The 25,317-nt window shown below is 44.5% G+C and overlaps 1 protein-coding gene across 2 annotated transcripts in view; it reads left to right on the top strand.

The window, feature by feature from the left end:
- Positions 1 to 651: 651 nt before the first annotated feature.
- SCARB2 (scavenger receptor class B member 2) overlaps positions 652 to 25,317 on the top strand; it is a 76,797-nt gene continuing 52,131 nt past the window's right edge. Inside the window, exons 1-2 of one of the 2 annotated variants that reach the window (XM_025427541.3) lie at positions 652 to 985; positions 22,222 to 22,379. In XM_025427541.3, the coding sequence (XP_025283326.1) occupies positions 869 to 985; positions 22,222 to 22,379 (275 nt within the window). In that variant the 5' untranslated portion in view covers positions 652 to 868. Of the gene's footprint in view, positions 986 to 1,160; positions 1,372 to 22,221; positions 22,380 to 25,317 lie in introns of those variants that run through there. The other variant, XM_035709519.2, reaches the window with a different exon arrangement.

Raw genomic sequence — 25,317 nt, 5'->3', positions numbered from 1 at the left:
CCTCGAAGCCAAAGAACTTCCTTCTTTTCTGTTTCTATTCTTCTTTCATCCCCAACGTCTGAGCACTGTCCTCCCCTTGCAATGACGCCCGCTCCGTCCCTCATTCCCTTACGCATCCTCCGAGGCCGGGGGACACGCGTGTGGGCACGGATCTCGGCCTGCGCCCCGGACTCCGGAAAGCTCGGGTCACGGTGTGCGGCGACCGTGTGACCGTGTCCCCGCGAGCAGGTGCGCTCGTCCAGGGCGGGGTGCGTCCTCCTCCTACTCCTCCACCTCCTTCCCCTCCTCCTCCTCCTCCTTCCCCTCATCCTCCTCCTCCTCCACCTCCTCCTCCTCCACCACCTCCTCCTCCACCTCCTCCTCCTCCTCCTCCTCCTCCACCTCCTCCTCCTCCACCACGTCCTCCTCCACCTCCACCTCCTCCTCCTCCTCCTCCACCTTCTCCACCTCCTCCACCTCCACCACGTCCTCCTCCACCTCCCCGGCCCCGCCCCGGCCCCGCAGCCCCCAGCGGCGCAGCGGACGCGGGAACGCGCGGGGACCCCGAGCCTCCTCCGGGGCTGCCGGGGCCTGCGCGGGAGAGTCCGGGCCGCAGGCGGGGCCGCCCGGGGAGGGCCCGGCGGCCGCGGGCACATGACTGCGGCTCGGCCCCCGCCCCGCCTCCCGGGGCTGCGGCGAGTCTCGGGCGGGCTGAGCGCGGCGGGGCCCGCCTGCCGAGCGGGGAAACCGGAACCGGAGCGGGCGGTGCGGGCCGTGGCGGCGGAGGCCTGTCCCTCCCTCCGTCCGTCCCTCCGTCCGTCCCTCCGTCCGTCCCTCCCTCCTCCCAGGGCGGTCGCGGGCCGGCGGGGCCCGGCCGGGAGCGCGCGGGATGGGCAGGTGCTGCTTCTACACGGTCGGGACCCTGTCCCTGCTCCTGCTGGTGACCAGCATCGCGCTGCTGGTGGCCCGGGTCTTCCAGAAGGCCGTGGACCAGACCATCGAGAAGGTGAGGCGGCCGGGCTGCGTGTGCGTGTGCGTGTGCGCGCGTGAGTGTGGGTGAGTGTGAGTGTGTTTGCGCGCTCAGGCCTGCGCCCCGGTGCTGGCGGACACGGCCCGTCCCCGCCCCAGCCCCGCCCCACCCCCGCCCCGACTGCCGAACCCCGTGCAGGGCCCCCCGCAGCCCGCGACCGTCCGGCCGGAGCTCCCGTTGCGGCTGGTCGGCTCGGGGCTGACGCGCGCGGGCCCACGGCGGAGGGAGAGGCGCCCTTCTGCGTTCTGCCATCGCCTCCCCTTCCACGCCCTCCTATGCCTCAGTCTCTGTTGGGCCCAAACAGATCTCCCTTCCACGTAATGAAAAAACAAGACTAAATGGAAAACGCCGCAACGAGGCAGGTTTGTCGGCTGCCTGCGTGGCCCTGGAAGTGGTGCGGGGCAGGGGATGCGGGAAGGGCGCGGTCTGTTGTGTTCCTGCCTCCCGGACTAGCCAGGCCGGGCCTCTGGGCCGGGTGACATTTCAGCCCATCCACTCTGTGCTGGTGTCCCTCTGACGGAACATGTGCTGTCTCATACCAGCAGTGTGTATTGCTTTGTCTCACCCTGGATTCGTGCTCTTCTGGAAACAACCGTAAGCCTCAGACAAGGATGCATTTAGATTCTGGAAAGAATCGGAACCTGCCTGTTACACTACATGAGTGGGCTGGAGAGCTGGTCTTTTAAAAATGTATTTATATATTTTTTAGAGCTGGTCATTTTAGGAGACTTCTGAGTCACTTGACTTTACCAATGCTCTTTCCTTTCACCCACATCCACCAATCTGTGTGGAAAGAGGAACAAAAGAGAGATACTGGGATCACTTTTTCTTTAAAAAAAAGAAACCATTGTTGCAGCCTTTCTTGTTAGCACCCATAGCCTGGTGCTTAATCTCTCCCAGTGGTTTGTATTTGCTGTTGCCTGGATGAAAAAGCCAGTTTGATCACTGAACTCCCTATTAGTCGAGTTGTCTCCTTCAGGTGGCAACAGACATATTCCTTTAATAGAGGTTCCCAAAAGCCATCAATTACTTGAAATCTGGAAGTTAAAGATAAATTAAAAAGTCACAGTAAGCTAATTAATTTTAAAGTTCACATTATTATGGGAAGATGAAGCTCACCGTCTGAGCTTCCCAAAGACCAGTGTTTTTCCTGAGCAGCCATGTGCAAAGGAAAAACCAAATATAATCTGCCCCACTCCTGGCCATCTGCAAATCCATGGCAAGATTGTTTAAGGATATGGACTCTTGCTTGGATGACCAGAGTTAAGTAATCCACTTATAGTCAGTATGTGAGTCTTCTTGTGTGGCTTTAAGAGGCTGTTTCAGGAGAGCCCCATGAGATGAGTGGTCTCCCAGGTGCCTCAGGTATTACCAGCCCTTAGATGCTCTGTGGGTCTCCATTTCGTGGGCAGGTAGGAAGGTGGCCATGAGGCAGCCTGCCTGGGCCTTGAGTTTGCATTGATATTTGGTGATTGGCCTTTTTATGTGGTTTTATTTGTGAGGAATGGACTCTGATCAGACTAATAAATTGTAGAACAGAGGAAGTAGACTTTCAGAATTGCCCAGCCCCATGAAGGAACACTGAACAAAGCAGTATATGAAATTAAATGATAGGGCTAGTTTTGGCAGACAGGAATATTGAAAGTCCGCCGGGGGTCATGCATTACCATCAATACCATTCTCTTCTCCTGGGTCACCTGTGGTGTGGTAGCATGGGATGGTGGGACAGAGTAAGGACCCCTAGACATGAGTCCTGGCTCTACCATGTACTAGCTGGGTCACCTTGGGCCAGGTGCTGAACTGAGCCTTCCTTGATTCTGGGTTTCCCTGTCGGGAAATGGGGATAATAACAAGTCCAGAGAATAGAAAGCTTATAAGAATTATTAGGGAAAACAGGTAATTTTCTTGGGATGTAGTTAGGCTTTGTAAAGGAGTTTTATTTTTGTTAGAAGCCACATGAGCACAGACAAATACTTGAGATTTGAAGTCAGACACGCTGTATTCAATCCTGGCCTTACCATCTGCAAGCTTTTTGATTCTGGGTAAGTTATTTAACTTCTCTGAGCCTCGATGTCATTACTTGGGAAAGTGAGGATGTTAGCCACTTGGGGACAGTGGTGCATTAACTGTGAAGCACACCAAGCTTAGGCTCAGGCCCTCACACGGGCCCTTCTAACAGCCTGGATCTAATTCTGCATCGAAAACTTGCTTTCTCTTAGGAAGGGTCTCCTCACATTGTATAAGCTCCCCATGAATCCTGGACCTGCCTCTGTGTGTGTCGTTGGGAGATTGAGTGAGGTCATCTGTGTAAAGCACCCAGCACAGTATCAGGCAGGGGATGGGCGATCAGTCATGGCAGCCGCCATCATGTCCAAGGTATTGTTACAGAACAATCCCGTCATCACTTGACCTTAGTATACTTGTAATGAAATCCACTCTGATACTCTCAGTTCTTAGGGTTTTTTTGTTTTGTTTTCATTGGAAGATTCTCCATGCCCTGGCTTGTCTATATCAAAGAGAAGAGAGGAAAGGCATGAAATTCAAATGAGTGGGTTTGGCTAATTGTGAGAACTGTGGGAACATAATTTCTATTAGAATAATTTGCAGGGAGGATTTTAAGATTAAAGGGAGATTGAAATTTTGGCCAGTGAATGGAATAGAAGGAACTAAGACAGTTTGGTTTCATTCTTGGCCTCACTGGTTACTGCCTTGTATTGGACAAGTCCTGCAATTGTTTTTGCTTCAATTTTCAATTGTAAAACAGGTATAGTAATGTGTCCCCCTTTGTCTGCTCACACCCACTTCTTGGGGGATATTCTAAGCATTAACCAGGCTTTCTCTGTCAAGCATTCATTTTAATTTTTTTGTTTTTCGTTTGTTTTGTTTAAGATTTTATTTATTTATTTGAGAGAGCGAGAGAGAGAGAGCGTGAGCAAGGGGCCAGGGAGGAGCAGAGGGAGAGAGAGACAAGCAGAGTCCCTGCTGAGCACAGAGCCCAATAGAGGGCTCGATCTCATGACCCTGACATCATGACCCGAGCCAAAAATCAAGAGTCAGAGGCTCAGTTGACTGAGTCACCCAGGTGCCCCTAAAGCATTCTGACTCCTCTGAAGATGGAGCTTTGCAGAAACCGTTCAATCTCTGCCCACTCCCTACTCTCCCTCCCACCCCCCCCAGCCTGGAAGGGCAGATTTTGATGCCCTGGCTCACTTGGTAACTCCACTAAATGTCCTGGCCTCTAGCACAGTGCCTGGCCCATGGCAGGTACACAGTAAATGTCTGTTGCCTCACTTTGGATCATTCTAGCTAAAAGAGCAGCATTCTAAGAATCAGCAGACCTTGGTTAAGATTCTTTTTTTCTGTCACTAACAATATTTGGATTAAGTTGAGTGAGCCAAGTAGCAAATATTGAACTGCCCAAAACTTCAGGTTTCTCATTTTGAAAATGGGAGTAATAAGAATACCTGCCTTGGGATCGTTGCAAGAATGAAATGAAAGGATTGATGTAAAGCACCTAGCACAACACCTTGCATAAGGCCCAAATGTTAATAGTTGTTATTGTTTGTAGCTATTATTTTGTCCTCTGTAGGCTGGAGATAGATAAGTTTCCTTCTTGATCCAAACTTTGAGATTTTGTGACACAGGAATGTAAGCTTTTGTTTAAGAGCTTTGCAGCTCTTTGCAGCTCAGCATATTAAATTTGCCCTTAGACTTAGTGGGAGTTTGAACATCTCCCAGAAATGGGAATGCAGAGCCAGCCAGAGTCAGAGTTGGCTAAAAAGAAAAGGGCCGGCAAGGGAACCAGTGAGAAGGAAAGAGACAGTTCACATGTTTTGCTTCCTGTTCACAGGCCAAGGGAGGATGATAGCATTAGGTGTCAGGGATGAGATGAACAGGACAAATATACTTCTCATTGGCCGGGACCTAAGACTCTGGGCAAGCAAAAACAGCTATAGCCTCTTTAGGAGCCACATAACTTTGGAGCTATTTTGCGGATGCCTCAAGAAATAAAATATAATCACTGCTAATTTAACCAAGTAACATTAATGGTAGGGGATGCCTGGTGGCTCAGTCGCTTAAGCGTCTGCCTTAGGCAGAGGTCATGATCCTGAGGTCCCGGAATTGAGTCCCGCATCGGAATCCCTGCATGGAGCCTGCTTCTCTCTCTGCCTATGTCTCTGTGTGTCTCTCATGAATAAATAAATAAAATCTTTAAAAAAAAAAAGATGATGGTGAGTATCAGATTGCCTTTGTATTAATGTACCACTGGAAATGCAGATAACTGACTTGGAGAGGTAGGGGTAGGGTGAGGCACACGGTGGGGTCTCCTCACTTTTCCCATCCCAAGGATGACTAACTATGTACCCTGTCGCCAGCAACAGTCCTGCTTTATTTACACCTGTTGTCCTGGCATAATTAGTAGCACTCTCTTTTCTTTTAAAAGACCCCCGGCTTGAATCATCAATTCTATCCTCTACCACATTGTCCTCCACTTCTTAGTAATAAAGAGGAGCAAGGAGCTAAACCCACCCAAGCTGGCTCCAGAATGATGAGACTTTTTTTTTTTTTTTTTTTCTGTAAAGCTGAAAGAGGAAGCTCATGGAAGTCTGAGGGTGAGAACCTAAGGCCTCCTGAGAGTACAGTAGAAACTGCAAAGTCAGCAGAACCTAGGCACACTTTGTATCTCTCACTAGCTTCCTCTGTTTTCCCCTACCAGATAGTTTCCTCTGTTGACTCATTGGTCCTGGACTGTTTACTTCTCAGAGGCTTCCTCAGTCCCAATGCTATGTGACGTTTCAGCTGCTGAGCCTCCCATAGAAATGCTTTATCTCGTGGCTTCTCTTTTCCAAATCTGTAACAGAGTAATGTGATTGGCTCAGTAGAAGCAGAAATCATAGAACCTTAAACAGAGGCAGTATCCTCGCAAAATTCTTGAACTCCTAAGCAAAATTATCCAACTCCTCCCTGGCATTTAGAAATGTGATCTTGTGGGACACCTGGGTGGCTCAGCAGTTGAGAATCTGCCTTGGGCTCCCTCCGGGTGTGATCCTGGGGTCCTGGGATCCACTCCTGCATTGGACTCTGCAGGGAGCCTGCTTCTCCCTCTGCCTGTGTCTCTTCCTCTCTCTCTGTGTCTCTCATGAATAAAATCTTAAAAAAAAAAAAAGAAATGTGATCTTGTGATATCAAAATCGTATTATGTTTCTTTCAATATCTTACAAATTCATGGTGACCCTGAGTGTATTCATTATTACTAGTTCAAACAATGGAGTAAGCCAGTAGTTCTCAGTGTAGTCCCTAGACTTTAGGAAGTACATCAGAATCACTTCTAGAGTTTAAAGAATGCAGATGCTACCAGCCCTGCTATCAGACTCCTTAGGGTTGGCACCCAAGTTAAAAAGCTAACCATGAAGCCTGTGGCTGGTTTGGATAGTGATTATGGCAGCCCACATCTTTATTCTTTGAGATAGCATTTATTTTTTAAGCTTCGTATTTTATTCTTTATTTTTATTTATTTTTCTGATAATGAATACATGCTATTATAAAAAGTCCGATACAAGAAAAGTTAATAAAACAAAGATAACTACTGTTAACATATTGCTAATTATTCCACATTTTTATTTATGCACATATAGTAACATACACTGTACAAAAATGGGTGCTTCTATTCCCACTCTTTATTTATTTTTAATTTCATCTGATATAGTTGACATATAAAAGATGATAATTCTAGTTGAGGATGTTACTACGAATGATTACTATTATTTTTCAAGTTCACATTAAAGGAAGGATTTGAGCAGGGGGAGGGGAAGGGTGTTGCTTGTGAGAACCATTTTCACTTTCTTAATAAAGTGCGAGATTTCTTTCTGTCAGGCCATAGCAGAAGGGCCATCTGTTCTGCCAGCCATTTGCTTGTTTCCTGGGGAAGAATCAGCAGGTGGGATTGTAAGATCATTAGTGAAAGCATAGGATGTTGGCCAAGTCACTAGGCATTTAGGGCCTGTATCATCAATATGTGTAGCATTTAAGCACAGCACAAATACAGGGACCATTTTTCATCAAAGCTGGTAACTAGTCCAAAGCAACTGAGGAAAATAAGGCTACTTTTGGTGTTTGCTGTCTATATCTAAAAGTACTTTTATGCCTATGCTTTGGCAGTCATTCATTTATTTAGCAAATATTTATTTATCTTTTTTTTTAAGATTTATTTATTTATTCATTCAGAGAGAGCAAAGAGGGAGGCAGAGACACAGGCAGAGGGAGAACCAGGCTCCATGCAGGGAGCCCGATGTAGGACTCGATCCTGGGTCTCCAGGATCACACCCCGGGCTGCAGGCGGCGCTAAACCGCTGTGCCACCAGGGCTGCCCTATTTAGCAAATATTTATTGAGGGTATACCATTTGTGGGGCAATGTGCTAGGAGCTGTGGATACAAGAGTAAAGTAGACACAATCCCGATCTTGCAGAATTTATGATTTAATTCAAAATTTGGGGGCTCAGGCCCCTTTACACCCTTAAATTGAAGACCCCAAAGAACTTGTGTTTCTGTGAGTTATAGCTATCAATATTTATAATATTAGAAACTAAAACTGATAAATTGGGCAGCCCCTGTGGCGCAGGGGTTTAGCACAGCCTGCAGCCCAGGGCGTGATCCTGGAGACCTAGGATCGAGTCCCACGTCAGGCTCCCTGCATGGGGCCTGCTTCTCCCTCTGCCTGTGTCTCTGCCTCTGCCTCTCTCTCTCTGTGTCTCTATGAATAAATAAAATAAAAAAAAATCTTAAAAAAAAGAATAATTAAAAAAAATAAAATAAAACTGATAAATTTTGAAAGCACAAGAGTAGACATGCACGTGTTAGCTGTCAGAGCACATGTCCCGCAGCCTCTAGAAAACTGCACTCTGCATACTCATGAGAATGAGTATGAAAAAGGCAAATATTCTCTTAATATTATTATGAAAATAGTTTTAACCTTGTGGACCCCCTGAGAGGACGTTGGGGACCCCCAGAGGTCCTCAGACCACATTTTGAGAGCTGCTGATCAAGTGTTCTAACTAATTATGATGATTTTTAGAATAACATAAGAAAGTAACATAGTATCCCTGTTATATTTCTGTAAGAGCAATTTGGAAAATATGTTATTAAGGTTTTCAAGTCACCAGGATGTTGTTTAGTGTGTTGTATATACCTTCCTTTAGTTTCCACCAAGTGTATGGTTATTTTTTTTAATTTTTTTTTAAATTTATTTTTGATAGAGAGAGAGAGAGAGAGGCAGAGACACAGGCAGAGGGAGAAGCAGGCTCCATGCAGGGAGCCCGATGTGGGATTCGATCCCGGGTCTCCAGGATCGCGCCCTGGGCCAAAAGCAGGCTAAACCGCTGCGCCACCCAGGGATCCCCAAGTGTATGGTTAAAGGTAGTAGTTTAGGTTATCAGTGATTCAAGTTCACTGTATCTCCTGTCTTCTCTCTGTGCTAATCAAACTAGACTAGACCATCAGCATCTCCATAATTTAATTATTTGAAAAGTACCCTCTAGCCTTAGCCCTGTCAGGGATTTTCAATCCCTATGACAGAATTTGGTACTTGAAGCTGGCTTGAAAGCTCTCTTTGAAGGTGGCAGCTCTGCTATATTTAGCTTTGTATCATCTTCCCATGCCAGCAAGTGCAGTGTCATACATAACAGATGTTCATTAAGTATTGCTTGGATGAATGGAAAGATGAGTAGATGAAAACTTACATCCTCTGGGATGACCTTGCTTACATATTATTGTTTCTGTTGTTGTTGATGCTCTTTTTAATATGCTCTGTAGGCCAGTGGTCATTGCCTTACTGTACCTTTAAAATCTAGAAACTGCACCCAATAATCTAGGTTTCCAGCTTCTCTTGAAACACACAGATGCTCTGTGTGGTATCCTCACCACAGTCCTATGTGGCAGCGGGCTGAGCAGAATGAGGCTGCCTTTGGGGTGGGGGTGCCCTCCCTGTTCCTATGGTCCCTCACCTACCTGCTGGCTCCCTAACTCTCAGAGGCCCAGGAAAGATGCCCTTTGCCACCATGCCTGCTCTGTTGTCTTTCTTAGAGTAGAGAAATACTTGTTTGTATCTGAACTCTTTACCAAAAGAAGGAAAATGAAAGAGCCTGAGAAGGGTCACGTGTTTAACAAAAAATGAAAGAGGGCATATTTTTATGGAGAACTGAAATATTATTGCTAGGGTTTTTATTTTTATTTTTCTTAAAGATTTTATTTATTTATCATGAGAGACAGAGAGAGAGGCAGAGACACAGGCAGAGGGAAAAGAAGGCTCCATGCAGGGAGCCCGATCTGGGACCCTAGGATCACCCCTTAGCCAAAGGCAGACACTCACCAGATCACCCAGGTGCCCCTCGCCAGGTTTTTTTTTTTTTTTTTTTTTTAATTTTTATTTATTTATGATAGTCACAGTGAGAGAGAGAGAGAGGCAGAGACACAGGCAGAGGGAGAAGCAGGCTCCATGCACCGGGAGCCCGACGTGGGATTCGATCCCGGGTCTCCAGGATCGCGCCCTGGGCCAAAGGCAGGCGCCAAACCGCTGCGCCACCCAGGGATCCCCCCCTCGCCAGGTTTTTACAGCAAACAAACGTACAAACTCGCATCCACTTCACTCACCCCACCCACCTGGTCCCTTCAGCATCTGAGTTTTACACTCTTTCTAGAGAAAGAGAGGCAGAATGCCATTGTTATAATAGCATAATTGCTCTTGCAAGTCCTACTTTAAGGGTAGCTGCTTTTAATGCTGTATTTCTGATAATCAACAGTAATGGAAGGAAGAGGAGACTAAGATAGAAATAGGTGATGAAAGCCTCATTTATATAAACTCTGGGCGATATAATCACAACCAAGCAGGATGTAAAATAATAAGAGCGGTTCCACAAGTTACACACAGAACCAGGGCGTTGTTTTCATGGGCACACTTCTTATTCATTCACATCTTAATAATCCTCTGTCTCATCCACTCCTTCAGCCACTCTCTGTACACATCTATTTCTCCGATTGTCACCAGGTCCTTTTGATTCAATTTCCATCTGGTGGCTGCTTTCTCTCTCTTTGGGATGTCAGTTCTCAACCTTGGTTTCACATTTATTATTATGTGGAAATGTTTAAAGAGTAGTCTAGCGGGTGTCTTGTAGAGGAGCTTTTTAGGATAGCTATTCCACCCTGTTGTCCTGTCTGTCATTTATAGACAGAGCAGCAGCTTCCACATGAACTAATGTTTGAACATCAACTGTCAGGTCTCATTAGCTGAAATGACTACAATTGCAATTAGAGCAAAAGAGCTCATTAACAGTGACATAAAAAAAAATGCCAATGTATATGTTCCTGAGTTAAAATAAGGTCAGAGAATTAGGGTAGAATGTCAATGGCAGCTCATGTCTTTTACTTCAACAGAGAATTTAAAAAGGCAAGTGGCACAAATGACTCACATCACTATGAGAGTCTGGATAGGAGTCGCTTCATTTCAGGGAGAAATCTTTCTTTTCTTTCTTTTCTTTTCTTTTTCTTTCTTTCTTTCTTTCTTTTTCTTTTCTTTCTTTCTTTCTTTCTTTCTTTCTTCTTTCTTTCTTTCTTTCTTCTTTCTTCCTTCCTTCCTTCCTTCCTTCCTTCCTTCCTTCCTTCCTTTCCTTTCCTTTCCTTTCCTTTCCTTTCCTTTCTTTCCTTTCTTTCCTTTCCTTTCTTTCCTTTCTTTCCTTTCTTTCCTTTCTTTCCTTTCTTTCATTTATGACAGATTGACAGAGAGAGAGAGCATGAGTAGGGGGAGCAGAAGGACCTGAGGCAGGGCTCCATTCGAGAACCCTGAGATCATGATCTGAGCCGAAGGCAGATGCTTAACCTACTGAGCCACCAAGGCATCCCTCAGGGGGAGATTAAAAAAAAAAAAAAAAAGCAAACCCACTGGCATTTTGATTTTTTTTTTTTTTGGCATTTTGATATTTGGTGAGTTTTATTAACCTGGAGTCCAGTAAGAATCATTTACACACTATTAGGCCAGGTTGTTAGTGTCAGTCTGCATTATCTCTGGGTGGATTTAGACTGTGTAGATGGCAATGTAGATGCTAACATGTATTTAATTATTAAGTAGCACTCTGTTGAGCCAAAAGAATAACGAGTAGTGCTCTTGAGTCCTGAAAGTTGCCTTAAAAGTATTATTACCTATTCCCATCCAAGCCCAATGCATGTCCCTCCAGTGCTTATTCTTATCATTTGGAAGTGGCTTATACTAGGACAGCTGGTTCAACAACCCTCCTAGTGCTGCCTTCCCAAAAGATCTCTATCAGGCTGACTTGGATGTGTTGTGTCTTGTGGCTGTATCATGTCATGTCAGCTCCCGCATGAAGCAGCTAATCCAGCTTATACTTGGGGAACAGTGGGTGGTTGAGTGTTGCTGGTGCAAAAAGTGCCTACGAGGGAATGACAGATGATGGCAGGTGATGATGGGCTGCGTCAGATTGGGGCAGTAGGCACGGACCTAGGGCTTTATCCTATGAGCAGTGAGAAGAGTGTCTGCTCCCATGGGCACTTTTGATAGAACTCTCTGGAAGCTGGGGTGGAGAATGGATTTGAAAGGAGCCTGGAGAAGAGACTATCTACAGTATTGCTGCCACCCAGGCCACCTATGGGATCAGGAGTAAAAATGGAGAAGAGGAGGATAGGATTTAGGATTGATTAGGGGAGAAAAAAATCTTAAGTCCGTTTTTGGTCACATTGACTTTCCACAGCCTTCCACAGAATGTCCAGATGGGAATTTTAGGATGGATCCATACAACTGAAATGATCCAAATAATTATCAGGCATAAGCCTTTCTTTGGGCTGAATTACTGGGCCTTACACATAATTATTCACTAACTGCTTCATGTGTGCTAGTTTTTTGTCCTTAGCTAAATTTCTTTGTGAGAATAGGGCCTATGTCTATTGGGCACATAGAAATCCCTCAATATATACATATTGGCTAATTAGCTGAAAATAAGTTTTTCAGTTTAAATGATTAATCTGGTTGTTGACACTGCGGATTCACCACAGAACCCAATAATCTTTCCAATATTTCTTTTTGTAGTAGTATTACAATATTATGTCTGGAAAAATTCATCATGTTCTACTTGGCTAAAATTTATAAGCAATATCCAAGGTCACGTAGCAAAACTGATTTAGGACCTTATGTTGATGTTTAATTTCACATAACTAGAAAACTCAGTTGATCACAGGGCTTGTGTGGTAATTGTCACTACTAGGGCACAATCCTCAGGAAGACCATTGTTCCCAAGCCACAGCTTCATGTCTAAATTGTGTAAAGGGCTCCTTGTGACCAAAGGAACTGGTTTGTTGTATTGGGCAGAAATAATGACTTCCTGTACCAGACATTCTCCTGGCTTGATGTTAGCATTATTACTTGTTTTTTTTTGTTTGTTTTTTTAGATTTTCTTTATTTATTCAGAGAGAGAGAGAGAGAGGCAGAGACACAGGCAGAGGGAGAAGCAGGTTCCATGCAGGGAGCCCCATGTGGGACTCGATCCCAGGTCCCCAGGATCACACCCCCAGCTGCAGGCGGCGCTAAACCACTGCGCCACCGGGGCTGCCCACTTGTTTGTTTTTGAGTCCATCCTTTGCAGAGCAAGCCCCTGGGAGTGTACACAGTTGAATGCCCTGAGAATCTGGGGGTAGAAATTAGAAGTTTAAGGTCAAAGTGAAGCCCTCTTCTGGATCATCCTATGGCAGGAGGCAGAGGTGCTTGTTTTTTTTGGACTCATTAGCATAAGGGGGCAGAGCAGCTACCTGGACACAATGGAGCTCAGTTCTCCTGCATCATCTCATGAGTCTGCTCCAGCCTGGGGGTTTACCATGACTTTACACAGGTGCCCTGGTTTCCTTTCCTCCAGAGGTAATGCCTGACTCCCCAAGAAGCTCTCAGAGTCTACGAGAGGGCCTCTCCATAGTTTCAGTCTCCCTGGGGTAGGGTTGACAGATAAAATATGGGATGCCTAGTCAAATTTGAATTTCAGATAAGCCCAGAATAATATTTTGGTGAGTATGTCTCTTGCAGTATTTTAACTCATTTCAGTTTATCGGTGGTTAACATCCTGCCATATTTACTACATCTCTCTCTGATATACTTTTCCTTAAATTATTTGAATATAAGTTGCAGACATCACAATGTTTTCATCCTGAATCCTGCAGCATGCCTCACCTAAGAGTTAAAGTACTTTGTGACTTAGTCCATGCAATATTTGGGGTGTACTCTTGTGTCCTCTGTTTTTATTTGCTAAATCTGACAGCTCTCCCCTGAGGGGTGCAGTGGTGTGGCAGCCACCAGAGTGGCCAAGCGTGGTTTTTGCAAACCCACAGACCTGGACTTGGTCAGATTTGACTTGACTTTCTTGGCTCTGTGAACTTGGGAAAGCCAGTGCCACCATTTTCTTATCTGAAAAATGGGAATTCTTGGGATCCCTGGGTGGCTCAGCGGTTTGGCGCCTGCCTTTGGCCCAGGGCATGATCCTGGAGTCTCGGGATCAGGTCCTGCGTTGGGCTCCCGGCATGGAGCCTGCTTCTCCCTCTGCCTGTGTCTCTGCCTCTCTCTCCCTCTCCCTCTATGTCTATCATGAATAAATAAAATCTTTAAAAAATTTTTTTAAAAAATGAAAAATGGGAATTCTTACCTTGCAGGGGCGGTGTAAGGCTTGGAGATACCATAAAGCCCTAACACAGTCCCTGACTCCTAGAGACTCAGGAGATGCTAGCTGGCCACCACAGTAATGGGTACCTGAGGTGAATGTCAGGGGACCAAGGTGAAAATAAAGAAGCCAGTTTTAGAAATACTGGCAGCTGTATTTATGAACTTCCCTCTGGTCTTTCATTTACTTTCTCCTTCTCCACTTGGTGTGTGCACACACACAACATGTGGTCCACCTCGGGACTTACAGTGGATTCCTTGACAAACACCCAGCAATGTGGTGTGCAGGAAAAGAGACACATCAGAGGTGCAGGAAAAGCCAATGCTCTTGAGGGCAAGATTTGGATAGAATGAAAGATGGTAGGAGACTTGCTTGGGTTTTGGCTCTGCTAAGAGTGGCCGGGGAGAGGGGGGTGATGGTGTGGGGGTTGGAGGCAGGAGGCAGGAGAACCCCACTGTTGTAACAGAATCTGCTATCAGGGGCAGCCCTGGTGGCTCAACAGCTTAGCACTGCCTTCGGCCCAGGGCCTGATCCTGGAGACCCGGGATCGAGTCCCACGTGGGGCTCCCTGCGTGGAGCCTGCTGCTCCCTCTGCCTGTGTCTCTGCCTCTCTCTCTCTCCCATGTCTCTCATGAATAAATAAATAGAATCTTAAAAAAAAAAAAAAAAAAAAGCAATCTGCCATCAGTGTGATCCTGGCAGGCTGTCAAGGGTCGTTTTCATGGTTAGGCTTTGCATTTGGTTGGTTTGGTTAAGGACTCCAGGGTACTAAGTGTTTATTTCTGTCCTGAAATGGGCAGCCTGGCCTGCAGTCGGTGTGCAATCTGGAGGAACGAGTTCACAGCAAACTGTTGTAAAAACAGCCAGGTTTACCCTCTCTCCTAGGAAGGATTTTGCCCTCCTTTCTGGAAAGGCCCCTGCTGTCTCTGGATTTTTGGTTGCCTAACAGCTGGATGCAAACCAAACAAGATAAACGCAGGCAGTTAGCCCATCTGTCCATTCCCACTTGCTGGCTCTTTCAGCAGCAAAGAATCTCTTTCTGAGGCGATTTTCTTTAATAAAGAAATGACAGTGTGAGCCCTTTCTCTGAAATTCTTCACACACTGTGACGCTTGCCAGGAAAAGTTAGCAAGGCCTCAGATGCGCTCACCCTGCCCTTCCCGCAGTAGGGAAGGAAAGAGCGAGAAGCCGCGTGTGGGGGACGTGTCGGGGACGTGGCTCCCCGGAGCCTCTGCAGGTGAGCGGACCTCACGGGGGTAGCACCAGCCTCGCCTTCGCCTTCGTGTTGAAAGGACAGAGGAAAAGCCTAGATGAAGTTGGCTCTCTGTGGATCTTGCTCCTTCCCCTTTCTCACAGGGCCTTCATGACATTTTATAGGATCTGAGTTTCTGAGATTTTTCACTTAAAAAAAAAAAGGGGATTTTTTCCCAGCTTCCAAGAGTGATTTATTTCTGTTCTAACCCTCCCCAAACCCAAGCAATACAGAAAAACATAACAGAGAGAGGGGAAGACCCCCTCATAATCCTGTCCCATGGAGATGTGCATAATTAGGTGGTTAGTGTAGATGCTAAGAGATTTTGACAGAAATTAAGACATCAAAATTTAAAAAATATCTGTATTTTACCCCTCTGATATTTTCCTGTTTTCATTTTATTTGCTAGTCTTGTCCACATATATACATATTTTACAGTGTCTTTTTCCTCTTAACACAGATATGAACATGTTTCTTATTTCTGTGTAGTCTCTATAATTTTAATGGTAACTTTCTGCTCCAGCCTGTGAATTATCATAATTTACTAAATCATTCTTTTTCCGTTTGACATTTTGGTTATTTCTGATTTTATATTAATTCCTTGTTTTCACAACCTAAACTGGATTGTATAGAGAGCTAGAAAAGAGGATCATGACTAAAGATTTTCTGTGTGGTTTCTTTTCTCCTTTATTTAACATTTGCTGGACTGTCAATATTTCAACAGATACCATTCTTTTTTTTTTTTTTTTTAAGATTTTATTTATCCATCTGAGAGAGAGAGCACGCACGTGGGAGAGCAGGGGAAGGGAGAAGTGGACTCCCCATGGAGCAGGGCTCAGTCCCAGGACACGGAGATCATGACCTGAGCCTAAGGCAGACACTTAACCCACTGAGTCACCCAGGCATCCCCATGACTCCTTTTTCAACTTAAACCTAAACCTTTGATCCCTACCCTGAAGGTGGCAATAATCAAGATCACAGTTACCATTCATTGAGCATTTTGAGTGTGGCCTGAGATAAGCACTGTGCTAAAACCTCATTTCATCCTTTCAATAATCCTAGCCAAGCCCTCCTTCCCACCTTCTAAAACACCTCTTTTGTGTCAACTCAAAATAGGCCGCATGGCACAATAGTTAGGGGCTTCAAATAAAAACAAACCCCTGGTTAAGGAGAGACTATTCGAAAGGACTAGTGCAGTAGGGGACAGGGGACGTGCATTAGGGAGAACTCTGACAGTGGGATCTACAGGAGCCTCTTACAGGGAGAGACAGAGAGTAAACAAGGGTGGGAAGGAGAGAAACTTAACCGAAGTTTGGCTAACAAGCATTTTTCCCCACCTTTATGACCTATGATTGACAAATACAAATTCTATGTATTTAGTGTCAAGTTGTGTAAGTTCTTTATATATTTTGGATATTAACCTCCTGTCAGATATGTCACTTGCAAATATCTTCTCCTATTATTGTCTTTTTTGTTTTATCGATGGCTTCCTTCGCTGTGCAGAAGCTTTTTATTTTGGTGTGGTCTCAATAGTTTATTTTTGCTTTTGTTCCCCTTACCCGAGGAGAAATAGCAAGAGAAATGTTGCTTTGGCTGATGTCAGAGGAATTCCTGCCTGTTTTCTCTTCTAGGATTTTTAGGATTTTAGGTCTCCCATTTAAGATCTTTCATCCAGGCGCCTGGGTGGCGCAGTGCATGACTGGGGTCCTGGGATCGAGTCCCACATCAAGCTCCCCGCAGGGAGCCTGCTTCTCTCTCTGCCTGTGTCTCTGCCTCTCTGTGTGTCTCTCATGGATAAATAAATAAAATCTTTTTTAAAAAATAAGATCTTTCGGGATCCCTGGGTGGCGCAGTGGTTTGGCGCCTGCCTTTGGCCCAGGGTGTGATCCTGGAGACCCGGGATCGAATCCCACGTCAGGCTCCCGGTGCATGGAACCTGCTTCTCCCTCTGCCTATGTCTCTGCGCTTCTCTCTCTCTCTCTCAAAAAACAAAACAAAACAAAACAAAACAAAAAACAAAACAAAGGAAATGTGTGGTTCAGCCTCTGGCTTGATCAGGTAAAAGAGGGATAAACAATGTGGGGGATCTATCTAAAGCATAGGGGGAAGGGCGTGTCTTTGCAGTAAGTCATTTCCTGGAACACAAAAGGGAGAATTCCTGAACAATTTACTACTTTCCAGGAACACCAGGCTCTGATAAAATTCGACGTTGCCAGGAGCTCAGGTCTCGAGTGAGTCCTGGGGTGGGAGGCTGACTCTACCACCTTCCAGACTTTAGGCATTCTCCTAACCTTTGAGCTTTGGTCTCTTGAAGTGTAGAACAGGGGAAATGATTTTCACTTTATAGGCCATTAAGGGGATTATATGAGATAAAGGGCAATATAGTGCCTGGCTCTTGATAATGCTCTGCAGCTGAGAAACCTTGCATGGCTCCCCATTTCTTATCAGATAAAATCTAGGCTCCTATGACCCTAACCTATCTCTCTAAGTGAATCTCCCTACTCCTAATAACACCCGCACATAGTCACCCACTACTGTCCCATCTCTGTATGTTTTATTGTCTCATTCTCCTCATCCACTATCTTTCTGATTGAGTGGAGGGTTCCAAGATAGATGGACCTGGGACCGGCGGGGAGGAAGGGCCCAGTCAGCCAAGACAGGGTAGTTGAATCAACCCAGGCTGTCCTTAACGTGCCTGCCCTTGTGAACTCCCTCTGCTTGCTAAATTTTTATTCATCTTCCCTGGCTCACTCTAAGGACTGCCTTTCTCTATCTCAGTTCATAGAATCCATTCTCTGCACACTATCAAGACCATTTTCTGGCATAGTCATTGACCGTGTACCACATTTGTTGATTAATTTGCATGTATGTGTAAATATTCCCCTAAGTAGAGGACAAGCTTCTGGAATGCAGAAACCATATCTATGTGCTGGGTATCTCTGATGATGCCTAGCACATATATAGTATACGGATTATTTGCTTTCATAATTCTTCTATACTTAGCGAGAAAACCATGAATATCATACTGCTTCAGTTGTTAGGAAAAGGGGTCATGGTGAGACACAGACTTTTTTTTTCCACCCACAGAAGGAACTGGTTGCACTTAGCTCTTTAGGGTGCTGGCTTACTGATAAGATGCACAAACTGATGGGTGCTAAATTTCCCATGTTTAGAGGATTCTAATGAAGCTATTGCTTTCTCATATCTGAATGTGACTAAAATGGCCAGTGAACAACCACTTCCTCTGAATACACTTTAAAGTCTCCTTGGATTTGTAGCTTGGGAGCTGCTATCACAAGGCCTGGCACTGTGACTTTGCATGTGACCATCCGTGCCTTTCTTCGGTACCTCTCTGATGGCCTCCTCTCAAGTACTTCTTAGGGCACCTGGGTGGCTCAGTCAGTTAAGTGCCCGACTCTTGATTTTGGCTCAAGTCATGATCTCAAGGACGTGGCATCCAGCCCCGTGTTGGCCTCCATGCCGGGCTTGAAGCCTGCACACATGTGCTATCTCTTTCTATTAAAAAAAAAAAAAAGTTCTTCTGGCACAGCATCTTACAAGCAAAGTCAGTGGAAGTTAGTGTTTAAGTGTTCAAGTACTATATTTTGCTGATTGAACAAACATTTCTCCAAGAACTACATTGTTCTAGACACTATGGAGAAGATCAGAGAGGGGAAGAAAAGACCCTTTTTTTTGATGAGACAGAAAAATGTAAAGACAAACCATGGAACTCCTTTCCTCCCTCTTTCTGGATTCAGCTCAGACTCTCGTGGGTGAAGCCCTCTCCACCCACCTTGGATGCATTAATCTTCCTCCATTTCAAAATGCCAACAGTTAACCTCATATGTTAGCTACCATATTGAATAGATGCACTTCCCTTCTCATTTTTGATTGCTGATATGGGCTGCTTCATGTTGATTCCTGTTAACTTCAAATTTTAGATGTTTTCTGTCCTGACCACTTTTTCCCTAAGAAATTCAGTGTAATGTGTTATGGGGTTCAAAGGAAGAAATGATCCATCCGGTAAAGGGGGCTACTCAAGGAATTCATAGAGGAGAGGACATTATTGCCTTGCTTTATTATGGAAATTTATGGACAAGAAAACGAGGTCCTTATTTTAATGAAGTCAGACAACTTAAAAAATATCTATGGACCTTCAAAATCCTCTAGAAGACAAATGATTATTTATATGTTAGATTTCTCATAGTTAACATATTAGTTTTAGGTAGATTAAATTCATGTTACTAAGTTGTTTCTGGGAGCTATATGTATACTTGATGGTGGAGAAACTCTACCATAAAACTTGTACAATTATATATGTAGTATATTTGTACCCATTTTTTAAAAAATGTTATATGCAGAAGTAGGGTGGGAGGGTGGAGAAGAGCCACACAGGATTCCAGACCCAGCTCTGACCTTCAGCACACCTTCTTACCCTTCCAGATCCCCTGTATTACATCTTGTCAAACTCAGGACCTTCCCAGGTCTAGTGTTCTCTCACTCTCTGAGCCTGACTCACTCTCCTGCTCCTCTTCACATAACTAAGACTCCTGTTTAGGAGATAAGAAAAAAACTTTAAAAACAAAACAAAACAAAAATTGCCTGAAATGACTGATTCAGCTGCTTAGGGGCTGGGCAGAGGAAGATCAATGCATCCAAGGTGGGTGGAGAGGGCTTCACCCAGGAGAGTCTGAGCTGAATCCAGAAAGAGGGAGGAAAGGAGTTCCATGGTTTGTCTTTAAATTTTTCTGTCTCATCAATCTGATCTCATCTCAGAAAATCAGTACTGATAGTAAAGGCCAAAAATATTTTGATAATGTGCTGTTTGAATAGAAACCTGATTATTTAAAAAAAAAAAAAAAAGAAACCTGATTATTGGACATTTTGAACAGATGCCAAACCACAAATAATCCCCAGTTCTGCGGCATGGCCAACTCATGGATGTAAATCTACATTCAGCCCTCCGGATCACCAGCTTGGCTTTGACGAGCTTAGGTTTTCTGCATTCATTTATCCCAGAGCCACTTTGTTTCTTCTCTGCAGAGATTCTTGAGATATTTTCTATTTAATAATAGAGCCATATCATTTTTTTAAAATAGAGCCATATCATTAAGTTCCCTTGCAACATTCCCTCTATTAAGTTGGAGGCCTTGGAACGCCTGGGTGGCTCAGCGGTTAAGCTCTTCCTTGGGCTCAGAGTGTGACCCCGGCGTCCTGGGATGAAGTCCCACATCGGGCTCCCTGCATGGAGCCTGCTTCTCCCTCTGCCTGTGTCTCTGCTTCTCTCTGTGTCTCTCATGAATAAATAAATAAAAATCTTAAAAAAAAATAAAAATAAATCGGAGGCCTGGACTACTAAAACTTGACATTCTATTGTGTGCTGTGTCATAATACATTTTAGCATGTACAATCAAAGATGTTTTGAAACTGGTCCCTTTGTTGTCACTCAAAGCCTCACTGCCAGAGGTGACCTCAGAGGATGCTTCTTTTATGATCCAGTGTTATTGTTTCACCACTGGCCTTACATTGTACTGGTCAATCCCATTTTCCTCTTTTGGTTTTCTTTAAAAATTTTTTTTTTCTCTTTTGATTTTCTTTTAAAAATGTTTTCAGTGTTCATTTCTTCATTGGCTATTAAAAATTTGAAGAGTGCCAAAATTCATTAAGGGGAAAATAATAATGATCCAGATTTCCAATACTCAAGAGTTAGTGACTATTAATACTTTGGGTTGTTTATTCTCAGTCTATCCCTTTATCTTTCTTGTGTACTTCAATAATTTTTACCCTAAAAAAATGCAGATTTTTCTCCATTAACAAGTTGAGGATAGTTGGGACTACTAGACAGTAGGTTTCTGTCTCTTAACTTTGGACATTCTGTTAACTAGGCTTCCGTTGCAAGCCTGAATAACAGACAACTTTCAAGTCCCAGTGTCTTATAACAATGACATTTCATACTCACGGTGTGCAGGGTGGCTGCAGTTTGAGCTTGGCTGGCTCAGCTGAACCGGGCGGGACTCCAGGCTTCATGTTTGGTCCACACATCACTATTTTAGGGCCTTGGCTGAAGGATCCACAGCTACCTGAAGCATGCTTTTTTGGCAAAGGGTGATTGGGGATTGCTTTCTAAGGCTCAAAATTGGGGCATTGCCATCCCACCCATATTTCCTTGGTCAAATCAAGTCACTTGGCCAAGCCTGAAGTCAATAGGGTGGAGAAGAATACTCCGCCCATAGGGGGACCATGGTGTATTAGTTTGTTAGGGCTGCCCTAACAGATAGCACAGAGTGGGTGACTAGAACAAGGGACGTTCATTATCTCACAGTTTTGGATACCACAAGTCTTGAGATGAGGGTATCATCAAGGTTGATTTCTTCTGAGGCCTCTCCATGGCTCATAGGTATTGTCTTCTTCCTGTGCCTCCACATGGTCTTTCCTTCCTGCGTATTTAAGCTTTTCTTCTTATAAGGACATTAGTCATATTGGATTACAACCCACCCGAATGACCCCGAACAATGAACTTAGATTGTTCTTTAAATGCTCTGCCTCCAAATATAGTCACATTCTGAGGTACTAGGCATTAGGACTTCAATATATGAATTTGGATGAATTTGGGAGGGGGCCATAACACAGGCTAAGGGTGGGAAATGAAGGAAGGATTGTCGATAAAGAATCCCAAACACTTAATATTGGTAAGGCTCAGCTTCCTCATCTTTAAAACAGGGATAGGCATCTCTATGTAATGGGTTTGTTAGAGACTGAATGAGAAAATTCATGTGAAGCTCCTGCTGGTGGAGGTAGGAAGGGTAGGTGTGGTTCTACCTCACATGAAGAACCAAATCCAGCCTTCTTGGGCCTATCACCTTGTTGTTCTACCACGTGGGCAGGCTGGGAGCAGACAGTGCTTCTCAGAATGGGCTGCCTTCCACAGCAGCTGGTACCATCTGTGAATTCTTCATAACAGAATCAGTAGGGCATTTGGGGTACTCAATCTATGACCTTGGTTTTGGTGACACCATTTCTACCCATGAGCTATGGCTACTGTCTTTCCTTTACCACAAATATTTATTGAAGACCTTTGATGGCTTGATAGGGCTGTGGGCTTCATATTGACCTAAGGCATGGCCTTCCTCCCAAGGGACCTTAGTTGAATGCCTACGGAAACTATAAGTGAGCTGGGAGGTCAGAGCAAGGGTGTCCCTCTCCCTCTGTGTTCAAAGCTAACTGCCTCACACGGTCTCCTTTTGGTTTTCTGCCCTAGAACATTGTGTTACGGAATGGTTCCGAGACCTTTGACTCCTGGAAGAAGCCCCCCCTGCCTGTGTATGCCCAGTTCTATTTCTTCAATGTCACCAATCCAGAGGAGATCCTCCGAGGGGAGATCCCTCGGTTAGAAGAAGTGGGGCCATATACCTACAGGTGAGTCCTGACCACCTCCCTGCCATACCAGCCAGATATATGGAGTGACCCCACTGTGGGCTGATTCCATATCTCTTCTCGTGAGCATCCTCTGTATGCTGCATGGGGAGGAGAGGTTTTGGTGACATCTGTCTGAAATGTTGCTGATGTTTGGCACATGCCTGTAGCACCTCAACAGAGAATGGTGTAGTGGACTAGTGCCAATCTCAGCCTGTTTAGAAATGCAGCTGCTGGAGACGCCTGGGTGGCTCAGTGATTGATTGTCTACCTTTGGCTCAGGGTGTGATCCCGGGGTCCTGGGATGAATCCCACATTGGGCTCCCTGCATGGAGCCTGCTTCTCCCTCTACCTATGTCGCTGCCTCTCTCTCTGTCACTCAAGAATAAATAAATAATCTAAAAAAAGAAAGAAAGAAAGAAAGAAAGAAAGAAAGAAAGAAAGAAAGAAAGAAAGAAAGAAAAGGAAAGAAAAGAAAACAAAAGAAAAGAAAAGAAAAGAAAAGAAAAGAAAAGAAAGAAAAGAAATGCAGCTGCTTCCTCCTGAGATGACAGAAAGTAGTTTTTGAGCCATGAAGAGCTATTCCTTACCCCCAACCCTTTTAAGGTCACCCCTTGATTCTCTTTGATGACTTTTAGGGCCTTCCTCTATTTCCCTCTCCCACATACTATTTTAGACCAGGTCCTAGAATTTCTTGTTTGCCTGTAGGCAGGCCTTTCTGCCTCTTATTCACTCCTTCCCCCACCCCTCCTGGGTATGAAAGATAAGCAAGTGGCAGGGTAGCTTAGAATCTTTGGCAGTGACTACCAGTTCTAAACACTGGGAGGCAGAATTGTTTTAATCGTTTTTTAGAACATTAATAAATGGAAGTGCTTGGGAAACATAAAGCATTTTCCCTATTGTTGCAGTACCTGCCTCTCCCACCCACTCACCCCCAATAATCTTCCCAACAAATTTTCTTCTTACTAAGTTTAAGAAGAAATAGAGGGGGGAGCCTGGCTGGCTCAGTCAGAGGAGTATGCAACTCTTGATCTCAGGGTTGTGAGTTCAAGCCCCAAGTTGTGTGTAGAGATTACTAAAAAAATTAAAAAACAAAAACATAGTAGAGGAGGCAGACAGCAAGATCTTTTTTATATAGAACTGCTAAATGGTAAAAATGCTTCACAATCTTGTCATAATCTATTGCTCAATAAATGGTTGCTAAGTCATATGATAAATCAGCACTATTCCCTGTGCAAGAATTCAGAGATAAAAATCTTGGTCCCATGGGGCACCTGGGTGGCTCAGTTGGTTAAGCGACTGACTGGGTTTCAGCTCAGGGCATGATCTCAAGATCCTAAGATCCAGCTCCGGGTCAAGCTCTGGGCTCAGCAGGGGTCTGCTTGAGATTCTTTCCAGATTCTTTCCTTCCCCCTCTGCCCCTCCCTGCAGTATGTGTGTGCGCTTTCGCATTTTCTCTCTCTCTCTCTCAAATAAAAAAAAAAAAAAATTTAATTAATTAATAAAAAAAAATCTTAAAAAAAAAAAATCTAAGTCCCAGCCTCAGGTGCTCATGGTCTAGCTCTGGAGTCAAATTGCCTGTTTTGAATCTCACCTCAACTGCTTAACTACTTTTCTGTGCCTCTATTTCCTTATCTGGAGATAAAAATAGAACACCCACCCAAAGATTGTTGTTGGGATTAAATGAGCCAATGAGTCAGTATTTAAAAGTGCCTGGATTAATGCCTAGCATATAATTAGTGCTAATTAAGTGTTTGATATTATTAGCCTTAGCGGATTGTTTTAGTCTGTATAAACCAATATCCAGATTTGTAAAGGTGAACTCTGTTGTCATATATAGGAATTTTATTTTTTATTTATTTATTTATTTATTTATTTATTTATTTATTTATTTATTTATTTTTTTAAATCTTTGTGCATCATTTTATTTATTTGTGATAGTCACACAGAGAGAGAGAGAATGAGGCAGATACACAGGCAGAGGGAGAGGGAGAAGCAGGCTCCATGCACCGGGAGCCCGACGTGGGATTCGATCCCGGGTCTCCAGGATCGCACCCTGGGCCAAAGGCAGGCGCCAAACCGCTGCGCCACCCAGGGATCCCATATATAGGAATTTTAAATAAATACTTGGGTCTTCACTTTTAAAAGCAAATATTTGTAGCGGGTTAAATGCCTGAAGAAGTCCATGCTAGAGCAAGTCTGTGTTTGCTGCTGTCCTGTTAGGGAGTAATTAGAAGTTGAACTAGAATTAGGATCTGAATGTCCTGTGTCTCTGCTTTTCCGTTTTGCAATTTTAACCATCTTTTATCTACATTAAAAGAAAACAATGTAAAATACACAACTGCTTTTAGGTGTATAGTTCAGTAGTGTTATGTATGTTTTTATATTGTTGTGTAACAAATCTCTGGAACTCTTCTGGTCTTGCAAAACTGGAACTCTGTAATCATTAAGTAACTCCCCTCCCTTCCCCCCAGGCCCCAGTAACCACCGTTCTGTGTTGTTTCCATGCATCTGACTCCCTTAGATACCGCCTGTGAAAGGAACTGTGCGGAATTTGTTTTTTTGCTGTTTTTGTTTTCTCACTAATTTTTTGGAGGTGGGGAGGGGGGAGACTGCCTCCATGTAAGGATGAACCCACTTGAGAACTAAGGAAAACCATTTGCCCTCTGGGTCTCCTGACAGCCGTTGCTCAAGATGCCTTTCATTTTCAGAAATACTTCAAAATTACAGTAATTGTTAGACTTGCTGCTACATCTTAAAGTATCAGTAAAGAAGCAGGTATATCGCCATATCACAGATTTTTTAAATGATACCTGTATTTCTGTAATTGGTTTCCTTTGTAATGCTGAGTATTTTATTCTCTGTGCTCAAAAACACGTATCTGAGAAAGGGTCCATAGACTTTACCCGACTGTCCCCGGGGCCATTGGCACAGAGAAGAT

This window comes from Canis lupus, chromosome 32 (genome assembly GCF_003254725.2).
Source record: "Canis lupus dingo isolate Sandy chromosome 32, ASM325472v2, whole genome shotgun sequence".
NCBI lineage: Eukaryota > Metazoa > Chordata > Mammalia > Carnivora > Canidae > Canis > Canis lupus.
Note: the sequence above shows the minus strand (reverse complement) of the source record. Positions and strands in the feature narration are given on the sequence as shown.